This window comes from Atractosteus spatula, chromosome 2 (genome assembly GCF_055471065.1).
Source record: "Atractosteus spatula isolate fAtrSpa1 chromosome 2, fAtrSpa1.hap1, whole genome shotgun sequence".
Lineage (NCBI taxonomy): Eukaryota > Metazoa > Chordata > Actinopteri > Semionotiformes > Lepisosteidae > Atractosteus > Atractosteus spatula.
Genome location: NC_142707.1, coordinates 73,914,633 through 73,932,038, shown reverse-complemented (window position 1 = coordinate 73,932,038; position 17,406 = coordinate 73,914,633). Strand labels below are relative to the sequence as shown.

The following is a 17,406-nucleotide window of genomic DNA, read 5'->3' as shown; positions in this document are numbered from 1 at the left end:
AGCTGTTTACATCTTCCGCCTGAGAACAGTCACCCGCTGCTACCAAACGCAGAAACACAGCCACTAACTAGCAAAGAGAGGACATTAGCTAGCCAATATGATAAAGAAATAAATGGTTATTTTGTTTATTTCTTTTGCACATTTATTTGAACATTTCCATCGATTGTACAAGCACTTGGAAACTGTCCAATCCCTAGTTCATCAGGCATTTTACCGGTCTGGCGCCAGTCTGTGTCTTCTAGGATATAATGCCAGCGATTTTTTGTTAAATTTGGGTTTCCAATAACGACGCAGCAAACTCTTGTTTTTATGTCCACTATAACAGACAATCTCCTTTGCTTTTAACCGAGCGTTTAATAATTTCCTAAAATGAAAATGATTTACTTTATTTCCCTCACGGGATCAATAAAAGTATCTATCATCTATCTAAACTATGGGACAGAATTCTGGGGTCTCCCTATACCAGAGATTACGGTAGGGCTTCAGAATGGTGATTGGCTGACACCATCTGACACCCCTCTGATTGGAGAAAAAAGACGTGCTGGTCTGCTATACATACTGTACCAGGAAGAGGATTTCTTTCTATTCGAAACGTGTATTTTAAAAGTTTAATTAAGAAGTAAAATCCTTACAGCGTACACAGATTTCTAAACAGATCAGGAGGAAGGAAAATCACCCGTGTTTCGTGCATAAAAAGTGGTTATTAACTATCGAAACCTGTTTTATTTATTTTTATTTAGATTAAGAGTTCCCTTCAACCCCATTCCCATTTAAATCACAAACCCGTGTTTATTCAAATGTCTTTTAACGTAAATCGTTATCTTTATCTTATGCATAATAATGTTCACCACTCTGTCCAGCAAATTAAAAATAAACTTTATTTTATATAGCGTTTTAAACGAATGAGTAATTAGATTGCTCATAAACCTAATCACTTATTCTACATAAACACAGCGTAATTGCTCTCTGAAAATGCTTTTTCTTTCTATTTAGGCTCAGATTTCAACAATAGATTGTACACTAATTATTAGCAGTAAATACTGATGTTTTGCTCCCTCTTACCACAAAAATATTAAAAATAATGTATTGTAGCTGGGATGAACTTTTTTTCGAACGTGTCTCTACCTGCAGCGACTCAGACACGGAATGGTTAAAGATGGCTGTTTCAGTAACCTAAAGTATATATCTAAAGTAATAATTTAACAATATATGTAAATGTTTTAAGATATTATTGTATCTTATTTTTAGTTTTTGTTTCAAATGGCCTTGCAGATCAGATATTGTATTGTAGCGTTGCAGGTTCTTTTCAGAACTAAAGAACAGTGGAGACGCGATTAACCAGCCAAAACACTGACTTTATTTGACAACCACACAAAAACCAAACACAGGATCTACACACACATGAGGAGACTGACGGAACACGTACACATATTTAGGGTGGTAATTACCTAACAACACACTACACTTTTACAGGACTACACAGGGCACTCGAATTACTAGGACATTATTTACACAGGTAGGGTCAGCCGCTGGTCATCGTGCTGACCCTCATACTCTCCCTGGCTACCACTCCCAGCATGCCCCGCGGTACTACGAGCGCCTAGGGGCGCTTCCTCCTCACCACCAGGCGAGGGCGTTACACTGCCCCCACCTGAAGCGTCTGGCGTCTCGCCGACGTCGAACACCCCCCTCAGGCTGTACTCGTATTCGGCCAGCTGCTGCGGAACCCTGCGTGAGCGGCCGCCGCGCCGCGGTGACGGCTGGCGACCCACGGACGCCCCACTATCGGCCGGCTCCAGCCCCGGCTGCTCCTCCAGAGCCTCCCCACACGGCTCCTCCTCCCGGGCCCGGTAGGGGGCCAGGCGGTCTCGGTGCAGGACCACCACTCTCCCCCGTGTTCGCAACCGGACACGGTAGCAGACCTCGCCCACCACCCCGAGTACCTCAGTGGGCCCCTCCCACGACGGCGCCAGCTTAGGGCTGAGGCCTTTGCGGCGCCGCGGGTTGTACACCCAAACCGAGTCCCCGGGCTGGAAGGCAGGCCCCCTGCAGCGCAGGTCGTAGTACCGCTTCTGCCGGACCCCCGCCTGTGTCAGGTGGGTCCGTGCAAAGCTGTGCACCCGCTGCATCCGCTGCCGCAGGTCCCACTCGTAGTCCGGTCCAGCCGGCGGTGCCGACCCGTCTCCGGGCGGCGGGCCGAAGACCAGGTCCACCGGTGTTCGCATTTCCCGGCCCAGCATGAGCGAGGCCGGGGTGCACCCGGTGGATTCCTGGACCGCGGTCCTGTACGCCCAGAGCGCAAGGGGGAGGTGGCGGTCCCAGTCCCGTTGGTGCCGGGACACCAGGGTGGCCAGCTGGGTGGCGAGCGTCCGATTAAACCGCTCCACCAACCCGTCGCTCTGGGGATGCAGCGGTGTGGTCCGCGTCTTAGTGATCCCCAGGCGCTGGCACACTCTGGCGAAGACCTGGGACTCGAAGTTACGCCCCTGGTCACTGTGTAACTCCTCCGGCACCCCCAGCCTGACAAACATCCCCTCCAGCAGTGCATCGGCCACCGTGGGGGCACTCTGGTCCGGGAGGGCGTAGGCCTCCGGCCACTTCGTAAAATAATCCATGGCCACCAAGACGTAGCGGTTCCCGGCCTCAGTGCGCGGAAACGGGCCCAAAACGTCCACTCCCACCCGCTCCATAGGAGCCCCCACCTGGTGTTGTTGGAGGGGGGCCCGGGAGCGCTCGGGGGGGCCCTTCTGTGCCACGCACACCGCACACGTTCGGCAGTACCGCTCCACGTCCCGGTGGCAAAGACCCCAATAAAAATGGCCTCGGAGACGCTGCAGGGTTTTTTTACCGCCGAAGTGCCCCACGCCCGGCTGGCCGTGCACCGCTCGGAGCACCGCCCCGCGGAGCGACCGAGGCACCACCAGCTGCCACCGTACCTCGCCACTGGAGGGTACCCGCCACCCCCGGCGCAGCACCCCGTCCTTTACCTCCAAGGCCTCCCACAGGGCGCAGAGGGCCTTGACGGACTTTGGGTGCGGGGCGAGCTCCTCTCGCGTAGGCCGCACTCCTGCTGCCCTCCAGCGGAGCACCGGCCCCACGTCAGGATCAGCTGCCTGACGCTGCGCCAGGTCTGGCAGGCCCACCCCCAGCGGCCCCTCCCGGGCCGTGGCCGCGGTGCTCACCCCCGCCACGGGGCGGACAGCCCCCTCACGCTGCTCCCGCCGGGCGCAGTGGTGGCAGTCCGCGGCCTCGCAGGGGCGCCGCGAGAGAGCGTCGGCATTGAGATGGCGAGACCCCGCACGGTGCACGACAGTGAAGTCGTACTCCTGCAGGATCTCTATCCATCGCGCCATCTGCCCCTCCGGCTCCTTAAAGTGGAGCAGCCAGGTGAGGGACGCATGGTCGGTCCTCAGCCGGAACCGGGTCCCGAACAGGTACGGCCTGAAGTGGTGGACCGCCGCCATCACCGCTAGCAGCTCGCGACGGGTCACGCAGTAGTTCCGCTCAGGCCTAGTCAAAGCCCGACTATAGTAGGCCACTACGCGCTCCCCATCCGGCCCCTCCTGCACCAACACCGCGCCCACCCCCGAGTCACTCGCGTCGGTATCGAGAACATACGGCAACCGCGGGTCGGGGTAGGCCAGCACGGGGGCCCCCACCAGAGCTTCACGCAACCGGCCGAAGGCAGTCTCACAGCCCGAGTCCCAGTCAAAACGGCGGCCCTTGTCGGTGAGGCGGTGCAGCGGGGCAGCGATGCTGGCAAAATCCCGGACGAACCTCCGGTAGTATGAGGCCAACCCCAGAAAGCTGCGCAGCTCCGCGACGGTGCGTGGAGTCGGCCAGCCCCTCACTGCGGCGACCTTACCTGGGTCCGTAGCCACCCCTCGCGGTCCAACAACATGTCCCAGGAAGGTCACCTCCCGCCGCAGGAGCTCGCACTTGCGGGGGTTGAGCCTCAGGCCAGCACGGCGGATGCAGGCCAGCACCGCCTGGAGGTTCGTCAAGGCCTGATCGAAACTCCGGGCATGGACCAGCAGATCGTCCAGATACAACACACACTGGTTCCGCGGGACCGATGCCAGCACCCTCTCCATCAGCCTCTCGAACGTCGCCGGGGCATTGCACAGGCCAAAAGGCATGACAGTAAACTGCCAGAGGCCCTGGCCGATGGAAAAGGCCGTCTTCGGGCGAGCATCGGGAGCAAGCGGTACCTGCCAGTAGCCGCAGCGGAGGTCCAGGGAGCTGAACCAGGTCGACCCGGTGATGTAGTCCAGGGCGTCATCTATCCTCGGCAGGGGGTAGGAATCTTTCCGGGTGACCTCGTTCAGCTTGCGATAGTTGACGCAGAACCTCCACGAGCCGTCTTTTTTTTTGACCAGTACGGCTGGCGCCGACCACGGGCTCGCGGAGGGCTCAATCACCCCCGCTGCGGCCATCTCCCGGATCTTTTCCTCGGCGGCGGTCCGCTTGGCATGAATCATGCGTCCCGGTGGGATGCGGATGGGCCGAGCGTCGCCGGTGTTGATCTCGTGTTGGACCAGGGCAGTGCGGGTGCAGTCCTCATCTCTCGCCGCAAAGAGGTCCTCGTTCTGGGCGAGTAGCTCCTGGAGCCGCTGCCGCTGGTCCTGATCGAGGCCTTCGCAGCTCCGCTGGAAGAGGTCCTCCACGGCGCGCCTCGCTTCCACGCAACGCTCGGCCCCCGCCGCCGCCGCCTTGTCTGGCCCCTCGGCTGACTCGGGAGCAGGATCCGGCACGCTCGCTCCCCGGCTCACAGGCCTGGTCTGCCCCGGCGACTGACGCCGCCGCCGCCGCCGCCGCCTCTTGTTCCCCCGGCTCCGGCAAGCCCGCGTCCCTCGGCCTTCGCCGGGCCTGCCCTCCACCAGGTGCAGTCGCTCCCCCTGCCACACCAACTCCTGCCGGTCCAAGTCCAAACTGGCCCCCACTCGCTGCAGCAGGTCCAGCCCCAGAATGCAGTCCTCCTGGATGGGTGCGAGGTAGCAGGGGTGGCGCACCGTCGCTGCACCCAGACGGAAGGCAAGCACCTGTTTCCCCCGGACTGCAGCGAGCTGTCCCGTCACAGTCCTTAGCCGCAGGCTGGAGGCCTCCCATCCTGGGGGGTTGGTGCCCTCGGTGTCGGGGAGGACGCCCGGTCGGAGTAGGGTCACCGAAGAACCGGTGTCGAGTAGGGCCAGGCAGGGTTGGTCCTCGATTCGGCATTGGAGGTACAGGCCTCGGCTACAGCCGACTCGCCCCACGGTGGCGTGAGGGGCACCGGTTTTTACAGCGCTCTCCGGAGCGGGGGTTGAGGTGTTCAAGGGCGGCCTTCCCCGCGCTGAGCCGCCCCGTTCCCGTTTCCCGACGCCGATCGGGGAGGACGAGGCTCGGGTGCCCGGCAGAACCGGGCTCGGTGTCCTCTTCTTCCCGCAGCGGTCGCAAATCAGCGTGCGGGGCTGTTCCGCGGGGGTCGCTGCCCGGGCTGGCTCCTCTTCCCCCTCGCTGGATCCCTCCGTCGCCGTCTCGCTCAGCCGGCAGGGCGCACTGCGTCTGGTGGCGCTTCCAGCCACCCCGAACACCGCCTCAGCCCGTGTGGCAAGGGCCAAGGCCTGCTCCAGCGATGTTGGCGCGGCCAGCTGCACGTGGCGCCGCAGCTCCTCTGGCGAGAGGGCCTTGAGAAAGGCCTGGAGAGCCATCTCCCGCTGCGCCTCCCGGGGGAAAGTTGGGTATCCTCGGCGGGCAAGGAACATGACATCCGCGGCGACCGGGCCCAGTCGCTCCCCTGGTCGGCGCCGCCGCAGGGCCAGCCTCTCCCGCATCAAGTCCGGCGCCTCCTCTACACCGAAGCGCAGCTGGAGGGCTGCCGCCAGCGCCGCGTAGTCGCCTCTGTCTTCCTCCGGGACGTCCAGGAGCACCTGGCAGGCCGCTCCTTCCAGCGCCGCCGCCAGGTGGCTGGCCATCTCCGCCCGGCTCCAGCCATTCGTCCGGGCCGCGAGCTGGAACTGCGCCTCATAGGTTTCCCAAGGCGCTTCACCATCGTAGCGACCTGGTCGCACCCGCGCCGATGGGTGTGGGAATCGCTGATCGGCTCCGGCAGGGAGGGCATCTTCTCTCCGGGGCAGCCGCCCCAATTCTACTGGCGGGGCCACTACTGGGTAGCCCTGGTAAGGGCTGTGGCCACCTGTCGCACCCAGGAGTTGCTCAGGCTCCCTATGAGTGCTGCCGATGGGTTCTGCGTCTGTCAGCGTCAGCCGGCGCTTAACAGAGTCGGATAATGTCTGCCACGAGTTGCTCATTCTGCCCGCTTCTGACACCAATGTAGCGTTGCAGGTTCTTTTCAGAACTAAAGAACAGTGGAGACGCGATTAACCAGCCAAAACACTGACTTTATTTGACAACCACACAAAAACCAAACACAGGATCTACACACACATGAGGAGACTGACGGAACACGTACACATATTTAGGGTGGTAATTACCTAACAACACACTACACTTTTACAGGACTACACAGGGCACTCGAATTACTAGGACATTATTTACACAGGTAGGGTCAGCCGCTGGTCATCGTGCTGACCCTCATACTCTCCCTGGCTACCACTCCCAGCATGCCCCGCGGTACTACGAGCGCCTAGGGGCGCTTCCTCCTCACCACCAGGCGAGGGCGTTACAGTATCAAGGAACAAAACAATTATCGCTCCCGGCTCCTCAATGGAATCGCTTTAACATGCTAATGCGTTGGTGTAACACTCTGTGTCTACAGTACATTGTGAACAAACCGGTTTCACAGGTATTTTCAACCCCCAACCAATGTTGTTTCATCGGTTGTTATCCTGTAAAGCGCTTTGAGGAGCCACCTTTAAAGGCGCTATATAAAATAAAGTTTATTATTATTATTATTAATATTGATCATATTTTTCCTCCCAGAACTTGTAAATTGTTGTTGTTATTGCTGTTGTTATCCTGTAAAGCGCTTTGAGAACCATACTGTCCAGCTTGTCAGGTGCATTCTTTTGTAAAATAATAAGTAGAGCTTTGGGCTTATTAGTGCTCCACTTACAGCAACCCATTGTAAATACATTTTGTCTCCAAATCCACCACCACTTGTATGAATCATAGCCCTGCCAAATGATGCAAATTCCGCTGCAATGGTTTTGTGCAGGAATTATTCAGTTTGGCATCTCCATGTTCAAGTAAACACTGCTCTGTGTGCAAATGCAAATGCATTAAAAAAAGTTTTTTTTTAAAAAAGCCACCTTTAAAGGCGCTATATGAAATAAAGTTTATTATTATTATTAATATTGATGATATTCTTCTTCCCAGGACTTGTAAAATTGTTGTTGTTATCCTGTAAAGCGCTTTGAGAAGCATACTGTCCAGCATATTGTATTTCATTGCACTTTGACAGATCGTCTTATAATCACTTGTTGTTAGAATATCCCCCAAGAGAATATTCCCCCCAAGAGTATATAGAGGATATCCCCCAAGAGGTATCCAGGTAACAGTGAAACGGGCTTACAGTCTGGGGAGATCGCCCATTTTCCATGTAAATAGTCCACTGGTTCCGCACCCCTTGGTGTCTCTCTCTCTGTCTATCTCTCTGCCCATTTTAGTATTGAATATTTATATAGAATTTTACCACTGAAGGGAAATCTTAGTAGCTGAGCATAAAAAGAATAGGAGCATACTGTAACGCATGTGAAGGCCATAAACGATATTAATTTTGGAAAATTAAAAATACAGTATATGGCTGGTCTCGGTACTTTAAAGAAAACATACACACCAGTATTCCATTTCTCCCTAAACATTTTAAGCATAGAAGTCTTTAACTAACGTGATACCGGAGTCAACAAGCATACTTTTAGAATTTGATTAAAAAAACATTAATACTTTTGTTGGAGTTGAAATAAAGTTGATGTTTTATCTAGGGGCTGCTCGCTCGCCTGCGTCTGAAGAGCGGCTTCTAAACTGTGAAAACATGTGTCTGTCTTTCCGTAGGGGGAAGGGAATCTGATCTGCAAGGCCCTTTGGCTACAAAAGTAAAAAGAAGGCGCTCGCTCTCTCTCTCTCTTTCTTTTGATTATTACATCCAATAATCAAAAATGACACAATAAACATATTAACCATAATAACAACCAACCAATAAAAACAACCATATAAACATAATACCAACCAAAAACATAGATAACAACCACAATACAAAATCAAATATATCAAACCATTAAACTCCCTCAAATTCCCCCAATTATCATAATCCCGCCCCTTATGCAAAACCAAACCCTCCTCCCATCCCAGTTTATCCTCTTTATCATAAACAAATTCCACCTCAGTTTTCAACATAAAGCATTACACAAAATCAATACCTCAACACTCCATACTCAACAACGATAATTCACAAACAGCTAGAACATGTAACTCCACATTCCCAAATAGACCTCATTTCCATAGCCCCACCCCTTATGCAAAACCAACATCCCTCCCCTGTTCTCTCTCTTCGCTGGCGTTTGTAATCGTTTTTATTTTTAAATAAATTTTAGCAAAGTCATGTATTTTAAAAATCTTAAGATTTCTATATTTATGTCTTTATTTAGTGGTTTCATTAGTGACAAAGGCTAAACTTTCTTGGAAAAATGTCTTTTATGTAAACCATGTTTGCTATTAATTCATTTAGGGCTAGAATATGTTCATTGTCTTCCAATGAAAGAAGGGTTCCTTTCGCCGTAGTCGGGTTGACATAGAAGCTTGCCACGCCCGGACTGTTACACCAATGCATTAGCATGTTAAAGCGATTTCATTGAGGAGCCTAGCTTTCTTAACTAGTAAGTACTGTACTTCCTTGGTTTTGGAGGGGGGAGGTTTCTTTCGCTGGAAATCTCGCCCCCTTCTACTTTGAAAATACCTGTGAAACAGGTTTAATTCGTCACAACCAGCACTCCCGCAGAGAGGGGGGTTGTACTTGTTAATGTCTAAGCCGGAACACATCATTATATCTCATTTTGTATTTCTATAAAAAAATCATTTGCCCAGCCTAACAGTATTGTTGTTATTGTTTTTATCCTGTAAAGCGCTTTGAGGAGCCACCTTTAAAGGCGTCATATACAATAAAGTTCATTATTACTACTATCGTTAATTTGCTGGACAGAGAGCTGAACAACATTATTACGCAGAAGACAAAGATAGCGATTTACGTTGCTTTGTGCATTGTGCAGCTGTAATACAGTTTTAAATAATTAAAAGTCTAAACAGTATCAGCTTTATTTACGGGTTTTAAATAAAGGCGATTTAAACGCGATTTAAATCAATATAAATGTATATATATTGTAACGCATAGGTGACTATTCATTGTTATTAAAATGCCTTAAATTCGATCATGTTGTGATATTTAGAAATATAAATTTGTTTGGTGCGAGTGAAGTTTTATTTCATCTCTGAGCCAGGGAAACGTTTTATTTTTTCAAAGAAATGTTTGTTAAAAAAAGAAGTCATGCCTCCAGCTAGATTCAAACACCCAGCGTGTGACATGGTGGTCAGGAACCTAACCCACAGCGCCACCAGTGAGGTCACATGAGGAGTGTTGAAAAAGCCCTACAAAACATTATCAACAGACATCGTACAGCGTGTACAATTCTTGTGTTGTGGTACATGAATATAATTATATCGTTATCAATTTCTTTAGATATGCGATTCCATATTATATTCCCTTTTAATCAAATTCTAAAAGTATGCTTGTTGACTCCGGTATCACGTTAGTTAAAGACTTCGATGCTTAAAATGTTTAGGGAGAAATGGAATACTGGTGTGTATGTTTTCTTTAAAGTACCGAGACCAGCCATATACTGTATGTTTATGTTCCAAAATTAATATTGTTTATGGCCTTCACACGCGTTACAGTATGCTCCTATTCTTTTTATGCTCAGCTACTAAGATTTCCCTTCAGTGGTAAAATTCCATATAAATATTCAATACTTAAACGGGCACAGTAAAGACATTAAATATACATATACATACTGTATACAGTACAGTTTGCATACAGTAATATGTTTATGTTCCTAAATCAATCTCTTTTATGAGCATGTGAAAGGCATGGTGAATCGGAGATTCTCAAAAATTACTGTACTTTGCATGATTGGAAACAAATGTGTGATTGCGAAATGCTGTGAACTGTGTGTTACTTTTACAAAGACGGTCAATGAAAAAAAGAATGCGGACCAGGGCAATACTTTGAGTATACAGCTTGACCAAGGTCATTCATTATTAATACTATTAGTAATACCTTCGTTAAAGACTTTGATGGCGACAGCTCAAACATGAGAGGTTGAGCTTTATTAGCTCCACCTTGCGGAAATTCCGGATACTATTATTTTACTTGCAGTACTATAGGAGAATTTACGGTAACTCGCGGTAGACTGCGTAAAGCGCACCGCAAAATAATGCGGTATCGCCCGCTTGTTTTGAATGGCTGCATCTGTAATAATGTGTGAAAATAAATCCATTAATACAGAAATTTAAATTTAAATAAATACAGAAACAAAGAGGAATTTTATTTCCAAGCATCTCTTTTGCTGTTCACTAAGTCTGCTACACTATAACACAATTAAATCCGATGAATTCTGAAGGAGGAATTTTAATTTTATGTATTCTGACTATACACAGTATACAGGCATGTCCATAGTCTTGCTTTATTAAATATACAATATACAAGGCATGCCAAATGAAGATAAAATGTTAGTTTTATCTTGTCTTAAATTATCCATGATTAAGTTAATTAATGTTAGGAAAGACTGCTTTATTTAGAATATGGCACCTTACATCATCATATCTGCCCTCCGGGGAAGTCTCTATGAAAACACATAGGTAATATAAATAGAGATACATAGACTGTAAGGGGTGTACTGTATTTGTTCAAAGAAGGGAGAAATTGTAATAGAAATTTATCTAACCTAAATACCTAGATTGTATTCATTTGGTATTTTTGAGTATCCAAAGTGTTCCTTAAAAAAATATTATTAAATTATAAAAATACATTATTAAAAATACTTCCTTCAGTTCAAACCAATGGATGTGTCTATGCTTCAAGAGCTCAGAAAAGAAAATTTTTGCTATCCCACAATTAATGGATCCTGCGCAAGGGAAGTGCGTTCTCTGACAACTTACATTTTGTTATATATTTTGCTTGCAACTGGGATGATAATCACAATACTTGGAAACCTGGTTGTTATGATTTCAATAACCTATTTTAAGCAGCTTCACACACCAACAAATATGCTTGTACTGTCACTAGCCCTTGCAGATTTTCTGCTGGGGATGTCTGTGATGCCTTTCAGCATGATCAGATCAGTTGAAACCTGTTGGTATTATGGAGACATGTTTTGCCAGCTGCACTCCAGTTTTGATATGTTTCTGACTACAGTTTCAATTTTCCATCTGATATTTATTGCTCTAGATCGCTATCAGGCTGTGTGTAATCCACTGCATTATTATTCAAAAATTACAAATCATGTTGCTTGGCTGATGATTGCTGTGAGTTGGGGAGCTGCTGCAATATATACATATGGACTTCTATATTCCAGAGGCAATGCAGAGGGTTTAGATGAATATGTATCAAGTACATATTGCTTAGGAAGTTGTGTACTTTTTTATAATGCATTATGGGGGTCACTGGACACATTGATTGCATTTTTCCTGCCTTGTTGTATTATGGTGGGTTTGTATACAAAAATATTTTTCATAGCCAGGAAACATGTAGTACAAATTGGTACAAAGACTGATCAAGCAAATGTTAGAGAAGAAAAAAAAGACAGATTTTCTCAGAAATCTGAATGGAAAGCTGCAAAAACACTAGGTATTGTGGTTGGTGTTTTTATACTCTGCTGGATGCCTTTCTTTGTTAATTCCATTATAGATCCTTTCACTAACTTTTCTACCCCTGCAATTCTCTTTGAACTCTTTGTCTGGCTAGGCTACTTCAATTCTACCTTAAATCCAATAATTTATGCATTCTTTTATCCTTGGTTCCAGAAATCACTAAAACTTATTGTTACATTCAGAATATTTACCAAACATTCTTCTAGTACAAAATTGTTTTCTGAACAAATCTAAACAATGATATGTATCCCAGCAGATTAAAATTATTTTGAGATAGTATTTTTTTTATTTTATTAAGTTGATTAAGATTGTAGAAAAGTAAAAAGAAATGGCTTGCAAACATTAATTTTACTTTCTTATTATTTGCAATAGTAAAATAGAATTGGGAAACTAATCCTAACGTTTATCTGTTATTATTTTCAAAAGCTAGCAGTGTTAAACCTAATAAAACCATCATTAACCAACAGAAAAAAAGCGACAAGGAATTTCATATTGTGCCTCTGAGGAATCAATGCAGAGCAAGCTTTTCTTCCTCAAGAAACAAGTGCCGTAGATAACTTAATCCCGAATTCTTTTCCATTTTTGTCGTTTTCAACTTCCTTAAGTTTCTCCTCAATGATGAAAAGTGAGGGAAAGCTACAGTGAAAAAGTAATATGAATGTCTTCATATGGAAGTAAGGATAAGCATGCGGAGAGGTGTGTGTTCTAGCGTATGTATAGTCAGTGTTTGAGTAAAAAGTGCATGGCAGTTTGCATTATTAAATACATTGCTCTAAAGTGAGGAACACTGTTTTGTAACTGTGTTTTAATGTGGTAATTAAAAAGTGCAATCTTGTAGTTAATAATTTGTTGCAAAATTGTTTACTTCAAATTAAGAAATAATTTCTTTCTTCGCTTTTGTGATATTTTAAAATGGAATTCCTCCAATGAAAATGAATATAACTTACATAAAAAGGCAAAATAAAGTAATTGATGTTTGTATTTTAGAAAAGACAACACTGAGCAGTATTGAGAACATTTTTTTACAAACAAGAACATTTACTGAATATTTTATAGGCAACAGTTTTTTTTTATTCTTGTTACACAGATGGTTTTCATATACAGTACAGAAGAATAAGAAAAGGAATAAAGACTCCTTTTTAGTGTTGAATCCGAACTAAAATGATATACTGATGTATGCATTCTGACTGATTTAGAACAGTAATTGATGCTGGTGTGCTCTAATATGATTGATTCACATACAGATGCAGCCATTCAAAATGGGTAGGGTATTTCGCGGTATACCCCAGTGGGCGTGTCGCATCAAAACGCAGTATCACGCGGTATATCGCGTCATTTGACGTCATGCCGGAAAGTATCCGGAATCACCTTGTAAAACTGCCAGGAGGAGCCAATAAAGCTTAACCTCTCATGTACTGTACAATATTTGAGCTTTTAAATTTAAACTCTGTATTACAGCATGTTAATCATCAGTCATTAAAAAGTTGGTATATTTTATGAAAACAAGATTGCTCAGTTGGACAAAAGTACACAACCTCCCTTTATCAGAAATATTTATGCATCAAAGCCTTTACCGAAGATATTACTAATAGTATTAATAATGAATGACTTTGGACAAGCTGTAAACTCAAAGTATTACGCTGGTCCACATTCTTTCTAACCGTCATTTTTGTAGTGTGCTCTCACGAGGCACCAGTTCTGTAGGGGTTTGGGCATTTACTGGGACAATTATTAATCACAAAATTAATTCTTTTAATGGCCTTAGAATCCAACCATGCGATATAACTCAAACAACGCACACACACAGGTACTAATACATGAGGATACATTTATTAATACATAGAATATGCATGTAAACCTAACAGATCTTATCGTGAGGGTTATCAGAATACAAAAAGTATATATTCAGTCAGTTACAAAGAGTCACATATATCAAGAGGACATATGTTCCGTATATCATTCATTTAGACCGTTTCGTAAATGGACTTGGTTATAACTTCTACATTAGATACTCAAAACAAGTACATAACTCTTAGGAATTAAATGGATATCAACTGGTTGGGATAACAATTGAATTCTCGAGCTGTAATGCAGTGAAGTTGAATACTCATCCAATCTCTGGGGATTCAGATCTCCTGCGGGCACAGTTGCAGGCTTGTTGCTGTCCAATCCGCACTCTCTGGCTCGGTGCCAGGCTGTGCTGTGTGGCTTGCGACGGTGCGCTGCTGATGCTCTCTGAAGACCGGCTAGTTAGTTTTGGCTGAAACTAGCAAGAGTTTGTGCACAGGAGAAAAGATGACTGTGGGTCCCAGCAAGTCAGGAAGAAGACCGGTTCGTTCCTGATGAAGCGCTAGTTCTGAATAGTGATTCAGCTGTCCACAGTTCCGACCTGTTCACGAGGCTTGCTGCTGATGCTGCTAACCTCGGGTGGATCCTCTGGCTACTCTCTGGCAACCTCCGCTCTCGACTCTTAGAACAAAGGAAAGTTCTGGCACTCGGACACACTGGCCGTTCCATGGTTGTCCGGGCTGAGTCTCAGGATGGTCAGGAGGCGCGCTGCGAGAATATCCTGCCCTTGGGAGCCTTCTGCTCCTGGGCTGTCCTGCCCTGGAATTGTCTCGCACCCCTGGAATTCTCCTTAGAATTCTCCTTTTGAATTGTCTCTCAGGCCCTCTGTGTTGCCTGTTTTTACCTGGAGTAACTTCAGCTCGTTCATTGGCTGAAAGTTTCACGGGCATCAGAGACCCACGTGGGTTACTCGGCCCTACCAGTCCCTGATTGGTTGATCAAGGTGAGATATGAGTCACTTACTCCTGACACTTACAGTAGGAATGCAGTCCAGATGTCCATCTGGCACTCCCTAGACAGATAGGCGCCAATGGATGACCATTGATCATGATAGCCAGGCTTAGCTAAGTGCATCCCCATTTGGGAGCTGTCCCTTATCAAAAGAAAACATCTTTAAATCAGCCTGCATGAATAGCTTCTCTGTGGCTGCACCACAGAGATGAAGAGAGAGATGGGGCCTCATTTGGGAAAGCACAGCAACACTTAATTCTGTCTTATTAATAAGCATTGCCGCTACATTTTAAACGAAAATACTTTTAGTTTTTTCTTTGACAAACAGGACATTAGCTAGCCAATACGATAAAGGAATGATAAAGGAATGACTTTTTTGCTCATTTCTTTAGCACATTTGTACAAGCACTTGGAATCTGTCCAAGCCCTACTTTGTCAGGCATTTTCTTTTACTGCAACGGACATAAAAACTCCCTTGCTTTTAACAGAGCGTTTCATAATTTCATAATTGATTTTTCATAAAATCAACGCTTTCTTTTCCGTATACCAGATATTATGGAACCACTTCAGAAGGGTGTCAGCCAGTCAGATTCCAGGAATCGGTACTTTCAAGAAAAAATACATACAAGTATTCCATTTCTCCCTAACATTTTAAGCATCGAAGTCTTAACTAACATGTGAAATAACGTGTAAAAAAATGGTAGTTTTAAGCTTTTCTGCTAATATAATATGGAATCGCGTATCTAAAGAAATTAATAACGATATGATTATATTCGTGCACTGCGACATTTCTTTGAAAAAATAGAATAGCGATATTATGGACAATTAATTGACTTTTATATTTCTAAATATCACAACATGATCGAATTTAAGTCATTTTAATAACAATGAATAGTCACCTTTGCGTTACAATATAAACATTTATATTGATTTAAATCGCGTTTTGATTGAAATCGCAAACGCGTGTTTAAATATATGTGTTTTTGATTCACAATCAGAAAAATGCAACATAAATTGATATCTTTGTCTTCTAAGTATCTTAATAAACTTTCAGCATAGCTTTCTCCCCATTTAGATTTATTTTTCTTGGGATCTTGGGATCAAACGTGGAAAGATTAGATTGTAATCGTTTTTATTTTTTAAATACATTTTAGAAAAGTGTAATCAAAAATACTAAAAAGCTGTACACCACCTGCTATAAAGATACATATTGTAATACTTTCGGGCTCGGATAGGACGGACACAAGAACTCAGACTTGCGGAGTTAAAGCAAGTTAAAGCCTTGATTTTATATATTACCTTTAAAAGTGGCATCTCAAAGCAATACAGATTACAAAGTAAATACCCAACACTGATTGTACCCATCTGTCATGCTAATAAAGCACCTTAAATTGAAATGAATCGAGAGAGGGAGGGGGGGAGCATGTTTGAGCTGTCGCCATCAAAGTCTTTACCGAAGATATTGCTAATAGTATTTACAGTATAATGAATGACCTTGGACAAGCTGTAAACTCAAAGTATTGCCCTGGTCCACATTCACCATGCCTTTCACATGCTCATAGAAGATATTGATTTAGGAACATGTATACTGTACTGTATACAGTATGTATATGTATATTTAATGTCTTTACTGTGCCCGTTTAAGTATTGAATATTTATATGGAATTTTACCATAACGTGTGTGAAATCCATAAACGATAATAGTTTTGGAACATAAACATACAGTATGTAAACTGTATATGGCCGGTCTCGGTACTTTAAAGAAAAAATACACACCAGTATTCCATTTCTCCCTAAACATTTTAAGCATCGCAGTCTTTAACTAACGTGAAATAACATGTGTATAAAAAGTGGTAGTTTTAAGCTTTTCTGCGAATACGCTCGATACCGGAGTCAACAAGCATACTTTTAGAATTTGATTAATAGGGAATATAATGTGGAATCGCGTATCTAAATAAATTAAAAACGATATAATTTGGTTTCTGTCAAACCGCAATGAAACCTATAACTGATTCTTATGGACGCCCAGTCCCGCCAGGGATTAAAAAAAAACATGGAATCGTGTATCTAAAAGCGCTAAATTGCATTTTGAGTGCGGTTTTTGACTTTTTTAAAATTACAACCCATACATAAGCTGATACTGTTTAGATTTTTTTAAAACTATTACAGCAGCACAATGTGCTTTTTCACGAAACCTCCTAGAGTAAAGAAATTGCGTTGTACAGCTTTTCAGCTAAATACTGTATATTTAAAGCTTACGCCTGACATAAGAGGTGCCCGATAAAAAACAGTTGAACAGCTTTGTTGGAAGTTTCATGAAAAAGGAGGTTTCGTGAAAAAGCTACAGGAGTGCCAATTGTAATCGTTTTAATTTTTAATCGTTCAATGCAGATGGCTGGTGGCATGTTCCATAAGAGTACGGTAATTAAAAACCATTAATACTTTTGTTGGAGTTTAAATAAAGTTGATGTTTTATCTAGGGGCTGCTCGCCTCGCCTGTGTCTGAATAGCGGCTTCTAAACTGTGAAAACATGTGTCTGTCTTTCCGTAGGGGGAAAGGAATCTGATCTGCAAGGCCCTTTGGCTACAAAAGTAAAAAGAAGGCGCTCTCTCCCTCTCTCTTTTGATTATTACATCCAATAATCAAAAATGACACAATAAACATAATAACCATAATAACGACCAACCAACAAAAACAACCATATAAACATAATATCAACCAAAAACATAGATAACAACCACAATACA

At 45.1% G+C, this 17,406-nt stretch overlaps 1 protein-coding gene across 1 annotated transcript; it reads left to right on the top strand.

Annotated features, from left to right (window-relative positions):
• Window positions 1-11,049: 11,049 nt before the first annotated feature.
• Window positions 11,050-12,093, top strand: LOC148840262 (trace amine-associated receptor 13c-like). The gene has a single exon (XM_088937049.1). It carries the CDS (start codon window positions 11,050-11,052, stop codon window positions 12,091-12,093), a length of 1,044 nt encoding a protein of 347 aa, XP_088793175.1.
• Window positions 12,094-17,406: the final 5,313 nt, after the last annotated feature.